The sequence below is a fragment of the Ictalurus punctatus genome, chromosome 3, assembly GCF_001660625.3.
Source record: "Ictalurus punctatus breed USDA103 chromosome 3, Coco_2.0, whole genome shotgun sequence".
In the NCBI taxonomy this organism is placed as follows: Eukaryota; Metazoa; Chordata; class Actinopteri; order Siluriformes; family Ictaluridae; genus Ictalurus; species Ictalurus punctatus.
The window spans coordinates 5595582-5611353 of NC_030418.2; the positions used below are offsets into that span (position 1 = coordinate 5595582).

Below are 15772 nucleotides of genomic sequence, written 5' to 3' on the forward strand. Positions count from 1 at the left end.
ATTGAGTAATAAATTGTTTGACGTGTTAGAAAAGGGCATGGGACATTACCCTTATCAAGAAATCCAGATTCTCTGCATATATTCATCATTTATACATCATTAACAACTGCTTCATTCTGAACAGGGTTCAAGGAGTATATCTTGGGAATACACCATAGACGGGTTGCCAGTCCTTTGCCGGGCAACACAAATACACACCCATGCATCTAGGGGCAAATTAGAGTAGCCAATCCACCTACCAGGAAACCGATGAAGATGGTGGAAACCCGTGGAGACATGGAAAACCCACAGATAGTAACAGAAGTTAGGATTGAACCGAAGACCCTGGAGCTGGGAGGTTCTTTTTTTCATTGCAACTTTATTCAAAGCATCCAGAGGAACGTAATATTAATAAAGCTGTAGGTGCGATACTGGGCACAAGAACAATCAAGCTCTTAGCAATAACATCAGATCACGTTTTCACAGTTCAGCACTTCCAACGTATAATTTCATTAGATTCTAAACATATAGTTTAAACACATCCTTACAGGATGTTGGGTCTGTATCTGGTCATAAAATAAACATGAACAAGAGTGTAATTATAGCTCTTAATCGTGCTGCCACACAAACCTCCCAAACCAATATTCTCTTTTCAGGGAGCGCTATATAAACTATATCTGTCTGGGCTTGTGAACACCCAAGTGTAGAATTTAAACCACACGCCCCTATTTAATGAAATACATAGGTAGGTAGTGGGGGAAAAAAAAGACTTTAATTGGCCATGTAATTTGTATCATAATGAACGTATTACCACATTTGGAGTGTACAATCCGAAATGCCGTAGGGGAAACGAGACTTTTTCTTTTACTATTCATTATCAATGAATCCAGTTTATACCAATTTGCTAATCTGATTGGTCAGAAAGGTGTTGTGTTGGCACGGATAGTTGTAATTCCAGCTCGAATTCAAATGGTCTATATTAATGCACTCATTGTAAATACGTGACTGTTTCCATAGCAACAATTCACTCAGAGGGACTACTCCTTGATACGGCGGCATTTTCTGTTAGAAAAGGGTTACTGTATATAACATTTATGGACGCATTCTCCATTGTCAGTGGTTTGTAAGAGTAAGTTTTCCACCACAGGAAAGTCTTCAGGACTTCCAGGTTCTTGGTATCATAAGCAGTGTTTTTTTTATGTTTATTTTAATAAAACAAAAAATTAATATAACAGAAAAAGGGAGGCTGAAATGACTGCTATAGCTGCTAATGTAAGTTTCGTCCTGTGAAAATGTTAACATTTGATTAAAAATATGCATCCTTAATAAGAAGAAGAATAAAAGACATATTGATTTTTTAAAAAATAAAAGTGGCAGATTGTGGTAGGCAAAATTTTTAAGCATAACAGCAGCCTTTTAGGAAAAGAAGTGGTGGAGACTTTTACCCTGTTATGTTCAGAGTTGTGTTCCTGTTCAAAAGTGTTTTTCTATGTGCATGTGGGCGTGTGAATGCAAAAGTTGTGTGCATGGCTGAGTACGATAAATAAAATGTTAATTTGCACTGAACCACTCCAAGGTCAGACAGGGGAACAGGCTGCCAAGCATAACAAGTTCTTTACTCACTTTTGTACTCCAGGTGAAATCCAGCAGCAACGACGCTGATATCAGTATGGAAGTGTAAGTAGAGCTGGTTAGACGTGCTGTTTAACAAGGCTGGCGCTGTTGTACCTGAATCACGGTAAAAAGAGAAAACGCATAAAAACACTTCAAAAGCAGCATGAATGGCAAAAGCATTCTCTTTTGTTCAGCCCAAGGATGACTGGAATTAGCTAAAAGCTGAAGGGAGGACGATGGTTCAAGAGAGCAGATGTAGGTTGGTGAATGTTGTTACCATCTTACCACATGAAGTGAAACTCTGTTTGGAGGTCATTCAAACAAAAACAACAACAAAAGTTTGAAAGAGACTGAAAGGAAAAAAAGAAAAAGAGAAAAATATTTTTGACAGGCTCCAGTAATTGAGGTTTGACACTGGCCTACCAACGCCATGAAAGAATCTTGTTTCAAGAGGAGTCTTTTCTGCTTTGAGTGGCCTCACATTTTTTTAAATAACAGGATACAGCCAGGATTCTGTTGCCAAAGTACTCAATGTAATTAAATAATTATTTAACAGGGCCCCAGAATACAGTGAATTATATTGTACATAAGTTAGTGTAATTAGAATTATGAAGTGAGATGGAGGCTTTTTGTGTGTTTGTGACATTATTGCGTAGTGCACGCAGGGCACTCGTTTTATAATTCATTATATGACCCAGTAGCTTTTTTTTTCTCTTCTTTTTTAAAGAGACAAAATTCAGTACTGCTTTAGATTAAACAAGTAATTATTAGTATCAGTCTCCCCAAGCTACGTTTCCCTCTGATGTTCTTTCTAATGTTCTTTTGTGGAGTTTGTGGAATACTTGGTAAATACCAAAATTGGCCAGTCCTCACTTAAACATCTCGGGCCATATTCATAGTTCGGTTAAGCATCTGTAGGGAGGATTTAATCCTGAAAATGTGCACGTCAGTATCCAAACTTAACTACAGACTTCAGTTACAGGCACTGAACTTGAAATGAACAAAAACAATGGCATTATTTGAGTCATTCGACAGATCAAAGTAGCAAATTAAACGCACGATGCCTACTTTGTGCACGCATTGCGATTTCATGACCTCGATTGAGTAGCTTGTGTCTTCATTCATTTTTTGTTCAAAATTAAAATGCTAACTAATAGCGTGCGCTGGATCACGTGCTACGTTATAAGCTGACGAATAATGAGGACGGAAGCCATATTGTTCAATTTAATTCACAATGATTAATGTGATAGTTAGAACAAGGACAATTCATGCAGCAGTATATTGGCAATAAGCTTGACTCCGATTAGATTTTTATTTCAATTCTTCTCATTTATAAAACATCGTATTAGTCTTTGTACATTTTAAAAAATTTATTGTCTCTTACTTTTATGTTACGTTGTATTACACTAGACAACAAAGGGGGGGGGTTACAATTTTGTGGTGTTCAGTCTGCAATTCTCTATCCCTGAATATGAATATCTTTTTCTCATTCACTTTAATATCTTCAACCACAGTATAATCTGCCAACTGTTTAGTGATCACAGAGTTTAATAACGGCTAAACTGTGCCTTTTCTTTTGTCCAGTTCACAGCCTATAAAGGCCCGAGTCATGTTATACGAGCCAGTAGTAGGCATGTATTAGTCCTAGTGCATTACACTGATGACTGAAGCAGGAAAAACGCTCCTTTGCGCTTGAATGACCTGACTAATAATTTCTAGATGAGGTTTGACAGGCCCGATAGAGCTCCATCCAGTGTCTATCTATTCAGCACATCTTCATTTCCATGAGCGAGACAGCAATCTACTGCATTCTTAGACCTGTCAGATGAGAGCGTGATGGGCCTAAATAGATTTTGCGGGATTGAATATGGTGCATTTAGGGCGCTGCATTACTTTGGCTGCCAGCAGCAATTGTAACGACAGAGAAATTTCTCACAGGAAATATCTCGGTTAGTGATGCATAGATTTAGTGTGTGTGTGTGTGTGTGTGTGTGTGTGTGTGTGTGGTCCTTCCGTGTAATGGGTGGGGAGGATCCTTCCTATCGGCATTAAATAATTCCGTAACTGTACGTTCCACAAATAAGCAACAAATCAATACATAACTAATGTATACTAACTAACATGCACTAATCCTTTGCACATCAGGAAATAATGAAGCTTATACATGAATAGCCATAGAGTCATGTTTGAATAGCCATTAATAAAGGTAATAGTGAAGTATTAAGATTTTCTATTAATATTGAGACGTACACCGTATTAATAAAGATAATTTATGCTGTCTTTTTGTACATAATGTAGCTTAAATGAAACTATTTAAGTAACTTTGCAGTATGAGACACTGCTAACACATAATCCGAACCATTTCACAAATCAAATCATTTTAGTGGTTAAAAAACCCCAAAAAAACTAGCTGTTAACTGTAAGCTTCATACTACTGGTGAAAATTTGAATATTGGACCTCATTAATCAAACTGGATATGAATAGATGTATTTGTAAGCTGTTAGTAGGTGTATTTACACAAGAAATGTTGATGGAAATCCTGTACGTTCATATAAACGTGTGAGTGTAAATTTCCGCGAAAAAAAAAAGACTAGTAATGTAGACCTCAATTAATTAGCTTCAAGTCATATATATTGTGATGAGTTAGTGCACTCGTACATGGGTAATGCTGTCAAGTTTAAAGGAGCTAATGCATTTTACAATTACAAGCAGGTTTAATGAAACGTTTGTAAAAACCCAGTGGATTCATATTAAAGCCATCAATTAAAAAATATTAAAACGTGGAAAATAAATAAATAAAATAAGGACGCAAGCCAAGATAAATCCAGAAATTAAGACAAATAAGACCAGGGTATTTAATTAAGAAGAAATGCCATATAAAAGGAAGATGGCTGCAATGGCTCAGGTGATGTGTAAGTGACCCATAAGTGACCGATCTGGTATGTCTCAAGCCGCCATGTACCGTATACTTCCTGGTGAGCTACGTGCTAGCAACAAGCTAGCCATCTAACATTAGCGATCACGAGTTTAGGATATATTTTCTTTCTCAAAACAAGCAGCTGTGTGGTCAGTGTTATGGATTTAACCAACTTATGTGTCTATGTTGTCTGATCTAAAGTAAATACTACAGTCTAGTGGTATTAATTTACTGTTGATTTACAAATTCAGAGTTCTGTGTAGGAATTTCAATTTAAGGAGGCTGTTTAGATTTTCCCTGGTTGGAGGTCGGACATTCCATGTTATGAGCTTTAGTCGAATGTGTCATAATACTCATAAGTCATGAATATAATTAACAGAGTTAATAAGATATAAACGGCTATTCAAATACGACTCAGCTGGCTGTAAATGTACTGTGTACACTTCATTATTTCCTGATGCACTAATGTATACTGTACTGCATGTATAAATGTATATTGTGCATGTATACTGCTTATATAAATATGCTTATATGTATCCTTTCTCTAAGATGCATATGAATGTGTCATGCTATACATATTTCTCAGTAGAAGAGTTTCAGAGCAATGTGCAGCAGTTTCCAGTCACACGGCTGGCGTGAAGGCAAAACTAGAAGGTTTGTCTGACTACACTGCTATTACACTATTATTTCACTATTACACTATACAAAACAAGCATGTTAGCAACCGATAGATAAACGGTTTGAATTAGTCTTCAGATTATCTGGTTATGAATCTTTACCGATTCACTAGGTACTTGAGGCAATTTTCACATTTTATAAGTCCCTCTGGATCATCTGCCAAATGACTAATGACAAACGAAGAAATGGAAATGCAACGGAAATGCTGTGAGCTGTCAATTTTTAAGTCGTCACGCTACATCCCGCACCTAATTCCATTAAATAATATTCACATTTATAAAGCACATCATTTATTGCCATTCTTTACCTTGAGGCTTTTGAGAGAATCATCAGAGGTGGCTGGAAAATTGTTTAACAGTGAATCAGCAGTGGCCCAGCGCTTGAGCTTTGGCACTTAAATGTAGATTACATCTCAGTATAAAGGTCTATGATGAAGAAAACCCTATATGTATAATGGATTGTAGTAATATTACGCGTTCTGTGAGATTTCGAACGAAGTCTATGGGGACATGGTAATTCATCGCTAGCTCATTTTTCAGCAAAATTGGCACGATTCCTCCAAACTGCCTTCATGGTGAAGAATTACAGCCATATATTATGGATTTTGTGGAATGTGCCTTTAATATAGCCTCTAGCTTTAATTGGGGGGGGGGGGGGGGGGGTGCAGCTTGTTATACATTAATATAATTACATGTCCCAAACTCTAAGTAAATATAAATTGTATGAGTCAAAATGAAAAAAAAAATGTACTGTTTAAGAGTAAGGGGGGAAAAAAAAAGAACCTTGCACTACTGTAATTGAACTGGTAAGTGATGAACATCAATTAGTCCTGCATGATTAAAAAAAAAGAATGGGAGAAAGAAACGCAAAATATACCTGACATTTTAATTAACAATATAAGCCACATGGGATTTGGATTTGACATGCAAGCTTGTGGAATAGACAAAAGCTGAACATAAAAGGTGAGGTGTTTTAATCTGGCCACAAAAACCTCATCCATAATGCCTCTTGATACCATGTGTTTGCCATGCTTGTAATGGCGCTGGGACAGTATAATTTGGACCACCGAGTCCCAGATGTGAGGAAATGATCCATTTTTTGAGCTTCTTCAATCACACAGACGTGTCGGGCGAATTTGCTGGCCACTTTCCTAAGTTGTTTGGTGAGTAAGCAGGGGGTCTCAGTGTTCAGCATCTGTGCTGGGAGAAATACGAGCAGGGCAAAGGGATCTGTGCATGAGTCAGAGTGAGATCATGCCAGTCAGAATGTGCCGCAGGGCACTCGGGTGACCTTTCGCTACTGTCCTGCTGTCGAGTTCAGTACAGACATGTTGAAAGTGGTGCTGTAGGACTAGCCACATTCACTCCAGTGGGAGGACACTGGGAAAAAGATTAAACCTGTAGTTATTTTGCAATTATTTTTTTGCGATTATTTAATCAGCTAATCGTGTGGCAGAAGGGCAATGCATAAAATCATACAGATAAGAGCCAGCAGCTCCAAGTAATGTTCACATCAACTAGCAGAAATGTGGGGTGGGGGAGCTGACAGAAAGGCTACTCTGTATAATTGTGGTGAGCAGAAAAGCATCTCAGAATGCACAACGCATTGAACATTGAGGCAGAAGGGCTACAACAGCAGAAGACCACGTCGGGTTCTACTTCTGTCAGACAAGAACAGAAAGCTGATGCTGCAGTGTGCACAAGCTCACCGCAACTGGACAGATGAAGACTGGAATAAAACGTAGCCGGGTCTGATGAATCTCGATTTCTGCTGAGGCACACAGATGGTAGGGTCAGAATTTGGTTTCAACAGCATGACTCCATGGACCCGATCTGCCTTGTGTCTGCAGTGCAGGCTGGTGGAGGTGGTGTAATGGTGTGGGGAATGTTTTTTTGTCACACTTTCGGCCTGTTAATACCAATCAATCACGGCTTGAATGCCGCAGTCTCTTTGAGTATTGTTGCTGACCGTGTGCATCCCTTCATGACCACAACTTACCCATCATCTAATGGCTACTTCCAACATAATAACGCACCAGGTCACAGCAAAATCGTCTCAAGCCGGTTTCATGAACATGGCGATGAGCCATTGGGATGGAACAGGAGATTAGCAGCATGAAAGTGCACCTGAAAAATCTGCAGGAATTGCATGTTGCAATCATGTCAACATGGACCAGAATCTCAAAGGAATGTTTCCAAAATCTTGTGGAATCCACGCCATGAAGAATTGAGGTTCTTTACTAAATAGATGTAATATATCTGTAATACATAGCTGTAAATATATTCAAACCATACTGTAGGCATGTATAATGAAATTAATGTCATCTGACACTAATGACATCCGATACATCTTATCCTATTTTCTTTGTTTGGTTTCCTTATATAAACATGTCGTAAGGGCTGTTTTCCCACATCACTAGTGTATTAGGCTAGCATATTTACATGACTACAATGAATCTGGAGCCACTAATAAATCATTATAAATAAATAACCCATTAATTATGCATATATGTATTGTATTGTTTTATTTAGGCTGTTCTATATTTGATTTTATAATCATCATCCTCATCATCATTCCTGAATATTGTTTCCAAGATCATATTAAAATACAGTATTTAAACCATACTATGTATGTCTATAATTAATACAATTAGTGACACATACCCTAATAGCATCCTACACAACACTCACAATATTCAGGCTTTCAATTACAAGCACACAGATGTTTAGTTGTGAGAATCCTGTGGCTATAATTAATTGGGATGACAAGAAAGCCCCACGAGTTGCCAGTCGGACCCCAAATGGTCCCCAGAGCCCATACTGTTGTTCGTCCAACTTCTAAATGAGGGCATTCATCTGTCATGTCATGGCACAGAAAAGGCCTTGGCCTGTTCTCAACCTTAGTACCACCCCATTTTAAGCGAATAAAACGGGGAGAAGAGATTGGCTTGGAGTTTTAATGTGACATTAAAAAAATAATAAGCCTGGACGAATGACACACCATGGAAACACCATGTGCAGCCGCAGTGGCAGAACTGCTGTCGGCTTAATAGGCCGACTATTGCAATAAAAGACTAAAAAAGTGCTTAATGAAGGATCTACTCACCTGAAAAACTGCCGAGCTTTGGAGCGGTCATATCGCCGCCATCGTAGATCTCTAAGGAGTCCCAGTTATGCTCTGTAGCAAAGCTCATGACTTGGATCTGGGAGACACCCGGGATGAATGGGTTTACATTTCCATACAGACAAATAAGAGCTAATGAAATGTACCAACGTTTTTTAATTAAAAGAGCCTCTTATTTCATAACAGGGGCTAGTATAAAAAGATGCCTCACAAAGGATTAGGAGCAAACAAATTTCAGTTCTGCATATTTTGCTTTTAGATCTATTTGAATATTCATCAGAATGAGCTTACACATCATTTTCTCATCCTGCTAAATCTCGGTGCAATTGCATAATATTCACATGCTATCTCCTGTGCTGCCAACGGCACCAAGCCTCCCCTCCCCCCATAAAATAAATAAATAAATAAATAAATAAACCTCTAAAATTAGCTGGCGTAATTCAGCCTGCTTGCAGTGGGGTGAAATGTGTTACCGGACAAAATGTGTTCCAGTCTGCTGTGTCTTCGGCTCTGGCTTATTGCTTTTGATGAGCTCCTGTGCTTTTTTTTTTCTTCCCTTTTACTTTTATTTTATTTCCTTCACTTGCCTGAATCCCGGCTCCTTCGGTGACGCTGATTCTCCACACACAGTTCAGGCTGTTCCCATAGGGCTCGGGGAAGCCAGGGGAGAGGATAGTGCCTCGCCTCTCTGTCATATTCCCACTGCACGGAACTGTGGGAGGAAAAGACCTCAGTGTAGTGAGACATGCTTCTTTTTTCGTACAGGATGCTAGCACTATGCTTACTATGGTCCTGCTTTAAATATCATCCACCCATGCAAAAATGTCTTTCTATGGGAGCTTGTATTTTACTGAAAGGAAAAAGAAAAAAAAAATCACTCAATCATTTTTTTTTTCTTTTTCTGATAAACATGACGGTAGCACGTGTTATAGAATTCATTAACTTAAGCAAACGATGCATATGTCATGAGTTACTAGAATGTGCCACTACGAAAACTTCCTTCAAACCAGTTCAAGAGCTAAAAGAAAAATCCCCAAATCATGTGATCAGAACAGTCTGACAGAAGCACCTGAATGAAACTCTAATATAGAGACCTGGAGCTATGTGGAAGTGACTCAGAATTTTACGTTGTATTTTAAGAAAGGCTCTAAGCTTAGGGACCCAGTGGGGCTGCCGTGATAAATCCGAGTAAATACTGCTTTTTTTTTTTGCCCTTAAGCCAAAAACTTAAGCCCAACAGTTGTGTCTAAATCCTGTTCAAGTCTATGGGTTTGTTCTATAAGGTTATGATCCTTCATCCACAATTTCTTTAAAAGATATTTTTAGAAATAGTCCACTTGTTCTTCATTTAGCATATCCCAGTTGCCTTTGAATTCCGGCACACAGATGAAGTGGTAAAGGCACAAGGTCAGTCGTACTCAATTCTCCCAAAGCACATTAGAGGTTTGGGGGGTTAAGTCACTCACTTAAGGGCAAATAACTCCGAATTACGCCGTGGTTCAGGCTGCAAATGTCAATCCCACAAGTTCCAACCCCTCTCCATACTTTCCATCTGCATTCCCTTCACACTGAGCTCCTTTCAATTGTTGTTAAAAAAATAAATTCTGAATAAAGCCTAAACAAAGCAACAAATCAGGACAAAGCTTACCTATGCAACTGGGGATGCTGTCGTTCCATTGTGCCAACGCATTGGGAACAGAGTGGCACTTAATGGCTTTGGATCCCTGCAGCAGGTATCCCGGGCTGCACTCAAATCGAACAATGGAGCCGGCGGAGAATTCCGAACCAATACGCCTGCCGTATCTGGGCTCGGGGATGGAACTGCATTGCGTATCACTGGTGCGTGGAACCGCTAGACAGGTGCAAATGGATTTCTAATCAAAACGGAGCAGATGCGCCAAGAGGCGGCTCATCCGCACACGCAAGCCTCCTTTCTTTGCAGTGTTTTTCAGAGCCATGTTATTGTAATAAGAAATACCAAACTGCATAATGGAGTCATTGTGAATGGTTAGAATAAATGTCATTTTAAACTTTGGAGGAGTCTTAACAAGAGCATCTTAGCTCAATGTGAGTTCATTGATGTTGCCTGAATTTCATATGACATATGTGGATGCACACAAGCAAGTGCCAATTGCACTGTCAGAAAGCATATCTTGCATGCTGCGATCCGTTCAATGGTGTGCGCCATAAAACAGTGAAAAGTGTTTTTACAAAAAAACAAAGGAGAGACAAATTGAGCATGCTATGGTCTACAATATGCATGGAGTGAAATCTGCCCATTAAACATCCCTTAATAGATCAGCATTTAAAAAAAAAAATTATGAAGCAGCTGACAAAGCCAGCTTTAAAAAAATCCACATGAATCACACGTAGTCTTTATTAGTTCTTTGAAACCAGAGGCAAAAATTTATCGACATGTTCTCCCTCAGCCAGGAACAGACATTTACATATACAAGTTCATATAAGTACTGCTGAAGTCAGTGTGGACCCTGCCTTCATCACCTTTAAAAAAAAAAATCATTAAAAAGGTACTCAGGAATCATTCCCCCCTTCAACTGCATTATAAATCATATCAGATTTTTTCTTTTGAGTCAGTTGTGCCTCAGTTCTGCTGATCTGCTGGTTCCCCCGGATGAACCCTAGACTGATTCTGGCATACTGATGAACATGACAAGCATGTATAATCATCTTAATTATTAGCAATAGGAAAACATATTTTCAGAAATAAACACAAAGTCTATTTTTTTTTAATGGATGTGGGTCATACTGGTGGCAGATGAGTGCACAGGTATGAGTACAAACAAGAGATGGAGGTAATCTAGGGCATGTTATTCTTTAAAATGATTTTTCATGTCCTTTAATAAAACTGAAGCAAATATATAATGCTGTAGATTAAAAAACAAAAACAAACCAAAATGCTAGCTAGCTAACTAACTAAATAATGAGTGAATGAATTTAAAATACATATATATATATATATATATATATATATATATATATATATATATATATATATATATATATATATAAATAAACAAATGATAAAATAAATTAGGGGTGTAACACAATCTAGATCAGTTTATCTGTAGTGCTTTCTTTTCTTTTTTTCTTTTTTATAGATATGTGTGTGGAACTCTGGTTAAAAAAAAAAAAAAGAAGATCCCTTTCACATTACTTTATTTTTGTTTGTACCTGCCTGCAATATTATATTATTTTAAAAAAATTAGTTGGTTGTGGTTCCCAAAATAAAAACAGCCTAATTTAAACCACCATGACCCAATTACTAAATACGAAGGAATGAATGTGGTAAATGCATCATTCAGGTTAATGAATATGGTCTTTATTTATCCTGTGAGCTTCGTATCCAACGGCTTACTTGTGACCCCCACCCCCACCCCCACCAACCCTTCCTATTTACATGTGCTCATTCAAAATAATGTATTTGAATTCAGTTGCATCCCTCATATTAAAATAATAATAATAAAACGCAAACATTTTTGTTCAAAGCATGTTTAGTAAAAGTAAAATGGGACATTTATCTCAAAGAGAACCTAGGTGAAATAGATGGGATACCAGGGAGGGATGCTGTGTTAAAAATCAGATCATCACAAACAGATTATACCCTTATTCCTTAAGACCATCCTTTTCATGAGACATGAAGGTGTTCATACCTTGGTAAACAAAATGGAATCCCCTGGCAGAAGGGCCACTCTTGGCAGTGAACCTCAGCATGATCTGATTTGAAGTGGCCAAAGGCAAGGTCTCTCCTGCAATACAGAGTTATGCCAAATAATCACATTTAACTCCCTGAGAGTGGCACGTGGCAGTAAATGTCCTGTAATAAACCACAGTGAGTCACTATATAAGATGGAGCTACTATATAAGACGGATGGCTTAATAACCAAACTGTCCCTTCTGGACATGCTGAAAGGTAGTGGAGAAGTAGAGCTTTCACGTCTACAGATTAATAGCCAAAGGAAACATTGGTCTCCCTCCTGGGCATAAAAACCCAAGCCATGAACAGTGAGCCAATGTCGCTTCCTCACCATCTCTCCAGTCTAGGTACTGCCTTAGTGGATCTCCAAAACGCAATCAAATGCCACATCATTGTATCATTAGACATTTTTATTTTACACAATGCTTCATCTACTTATATAATGTATACAGCACTTCACCCATTCACACACACACACACACACACACACACACACACACACACATCAATGGTAGCAGAGCTGCCATGCAAGGTGCTAACTTGCCATCGGAACAACTTGGGGTTTAGTGTCTTGCCCAAGGCTTGCGGAGTCATGTGGGCCGGGAACCGAACCACCAACCCTACGATTAGTGGACAACCCGCTCTACCACCTGATCCACAGCTGCTCCTAATGTCATGTTAAGATACCCCAATCGTTTAGTTTGTAGTATTTAGTGTTTCCTAAGCTAGAGTACAATGTTAATGTTTTACTCTTCAAAACGTAGCTAAAACGTTACGATGTAGAAATATTTAATTATGAAAGCCTTTCATTCACGTTGTCAGATCACTTCTGCTACAATAATGGATAACCACTACAGCATTTTCAATGTTATGCTAGTTCCATGCTAATAGTATGGACATTGTTGTGATACAGTAGTACTAAATATACAGACACATCAGGCTAGTAACAACCAACTAAATGATAGATACTTTATTCTTAAAGAGAAATAAATGTTATTAATATACATTACATTACAGATTTGTACTGGATTTTTAAGAAATAATGTCTATAGTGAATGTTCGCCCCCAGTTTGAGCTAGCATATCACTTAGCTTAGCTCATAGCTGTACTTGTTTCGATTTGGCTACAATTTGGTGATTTATAAAAATGTCTGTAGCAAAATTATTAACATATTGCATTCATAACAAATAAAGCCATATGGACCTCCTTGAAAAGGAATCTGTATTTTAAACCTTGCTCTTAGGGACCAGAAATTGCACGCGCACACACACACACACACACACACACACACACACACACACACACACACACACACACAAAAAGAGATTTAAAAAAAAAAAAAGAAAAAAGAAAAAGATAAATGACTGCTTTTACAAAGAGTCAGAATTGCTGACCTGCAAACGTCAGTGACGGATTAAATAAATAAATAAATAAAATTCATCTTGTGGCATACAAATATCAATTCAATAATGTGATAAAAAAAAAAAAGTTGCTGAAGTATTCATCATTATTGTTTTATTACAGCATTATAATAGCCATCATCATTTTTAGATACATTTCTACAGTTGCACTCTATGCAAAAATAAATAAATAACTATAGTCTTGAAAGCCTAGCCAAACCACTCACTAGATCCTAGATGTGCCTGAAAATATTCCAAAAACAAATCGTTTTCGGTTAAGTCTTTAAAAAAAAAAAAAAAAAGTAAAAGAAATTTCTGTGATGCTGATGATGAGCAACATGCTCAGTGGAACCTGCAGGGTTAATGACTCTAGCATGAAAAGACAGGCCTGGCAGGATTTCTGGCCTGCTGGGCTCAAAGGCTGAGACAGAATTTACAGCACATCTTTGAAGGATTATATTGTTGCACGGCGGACCATAAAAAGAAGAAAGCATCAAAGTGCCATACAGATAGTTTATGTCCAATAGCCTTCATCAATCCTAGGAAGAATCCGGAATTAAGGGCAATTTCTTTCTAGGCATTCTACTACCTTCAGACATTAACGGCAAACTCCACAATAAACTGTGTGGTACTGTGCCTAAAACACATTCCTTTTAAACTGCAAGAACAAACAGATCTGAGTGTAAAAATGATAAGCTAAAGAGCAATGGATTAAAAGAAAAAAATGCTACTATCAAATTTCAAATGTAATTTTGTTTATATCATTCTAAAACAAAAGCAAACAAAATAAAACCTATCACACTGAGTTGACTTTGATGGATCAGTTGCTGACAACTGCACAGTTCAATAAGAAAGCACGTCAAGTTGGAAATAAGTTAAAATAATTAGAAAAGACATGGTTAAGCAGTGCCCCCGCAGCGCCCATCTTTTCCTCCCCGAATATAGCCATTAAGTCTCTTTCATGACTCCCTTTCCTGCTAAACTGCACACACTTAATTGTATTCCTTGCTTAGTGCAAAGGCTGCATATGCCAGCTCATTTTTTTCGTCTCCCCCCTCAACCCTTTTAAAGGATTTGTGCATTTCAAAGCAAACCCAAATCAACAACAAATGTTGAGGACAAGGTAAAGCCATTACTTACCAGAATGAGAGCCAGCTAGGGAGCTCAGCAGCCTGGCATTGTGATTTGGCCCATCAAACAGTTCGACTGAGTCATTCATAGCTGTCTGGAAATAGGCAAACTGCCCGAAGACCACTGAAGAGAAAAATAAATAAAATGGGGAGAGCGCATCATTGTTATATGCACTACAGGACAGAGGTACACCTAAATAAAGTGCTTAGACATTTTTATCAATTTCCACATACACACGTCCCTCAGGCAGGTGATTTTGTGTGTGAATAAATGCACACTGTGCTCATCCATCTATGTCACATTCGTTAGACTGTAGTCTTCTCTCTTCTCTCTAACGCTCCTGATCTGGTCGGACAATGCGCATTCTCTCATCATACTGTATTTCATTAGATTTAGATCAGAGGTCTGCAAGTCTATTACTAAGGAATATTTTGATCATGAATCAAAAATTGATAGAAATCTGTGAGCGTGAGTGTGCATGAGGTCGTGTGTTCCTGGGACTGTCCCCAAAACCACTGTGATCCTGACCAGGCTAAAGCACTTACTGAAGATGAATGAATCCAAATAATGGATGCTTACGTCCAGGAACAGGAATCTGAGGCTACATTGGACATAGCTTCATCACAACTGTTCAAGTTGAAAACTGGAAAATGAGCAGGGTTTTTTTTTTTTTTTATTTTATTTTCAATCATCAGCTGTCCAGGTTTCGGTGAGTCTGTACCCAGTGTGACCTCAGATTTCTTGTTCTAGGCTGATAGGAGTGGAACCTGATCTGATCATCTGCTGGTGTAGCCCATCCACCTAAGACGTTTTGTGCTTTCTGAGATTCACCACTATACTAAAGAGTGATTACTTGAGTTACTGTAACTTTCCTTTCAGCTTGAACCAGGCTGGCCATTCTTCTTTCTTGACCTGTCTCATCAACAAGGTATAAACCTCTGTTATATTTAGCTGTGTTCTTTATGTAATAACTCAAATGAAATGAAGATTTATATATATATATATATATATATATATATATATATATATATATATATAAATAATATTAATAATATTAATTAATAATATTAATATATAATTAATAATAAACATTTGTAGCCTTCTCAAACGATTATGCATCAAAAACAGACACAGCCCATCATTAATCCCAATCCTACAGAAGGTGGGCGGTTATTTAACAAACAACCACCCATACGTTCGATGGTGAATTGTTT

At 38.0% G+C, this 15772-nt stretch overlaps 1 protein-coding gene across 1 annotated transcript in view; it reads right to left on the reverse strand.

The window, feature by feature from the left end:
- LOC108262239 (CUB and Sushi multiple domains 1a) overlaps positions 1 to 15772 on the reverse strand; it is a 291201-nt gene that overhangs the window by 60247 nt on the left and 215182 nt on the right. Inside the window, exons 31-36 of the mRNA XM_053679448.1 lie at positions 14568 to 14681; positions 11984 to 12079; positions 9961 to 10164; positions 8876 to 9024; positions 8295 to 8391; positions 1603 to 1707 (exon numbers count right to left, since the gene is read on the reverse strand). Of these exons, the coding sequence (XP_053535423.1) occupies positions 1603 to 1707; positions 8295 to 8391; positions 8876 to 9024; positions 9961 to 10164; positions 11984 to 12079; positions 14568 to 14681 (765 nt within the window). The remainder of the gene's footprint in view (positions 1 to 1602; positions 1708 to 8294; positions 8392 to 8875; positions 9025 to 9960; positions 10165 to 11983; positions 12080 to 14567; positions 14682 to 15772) is intronic.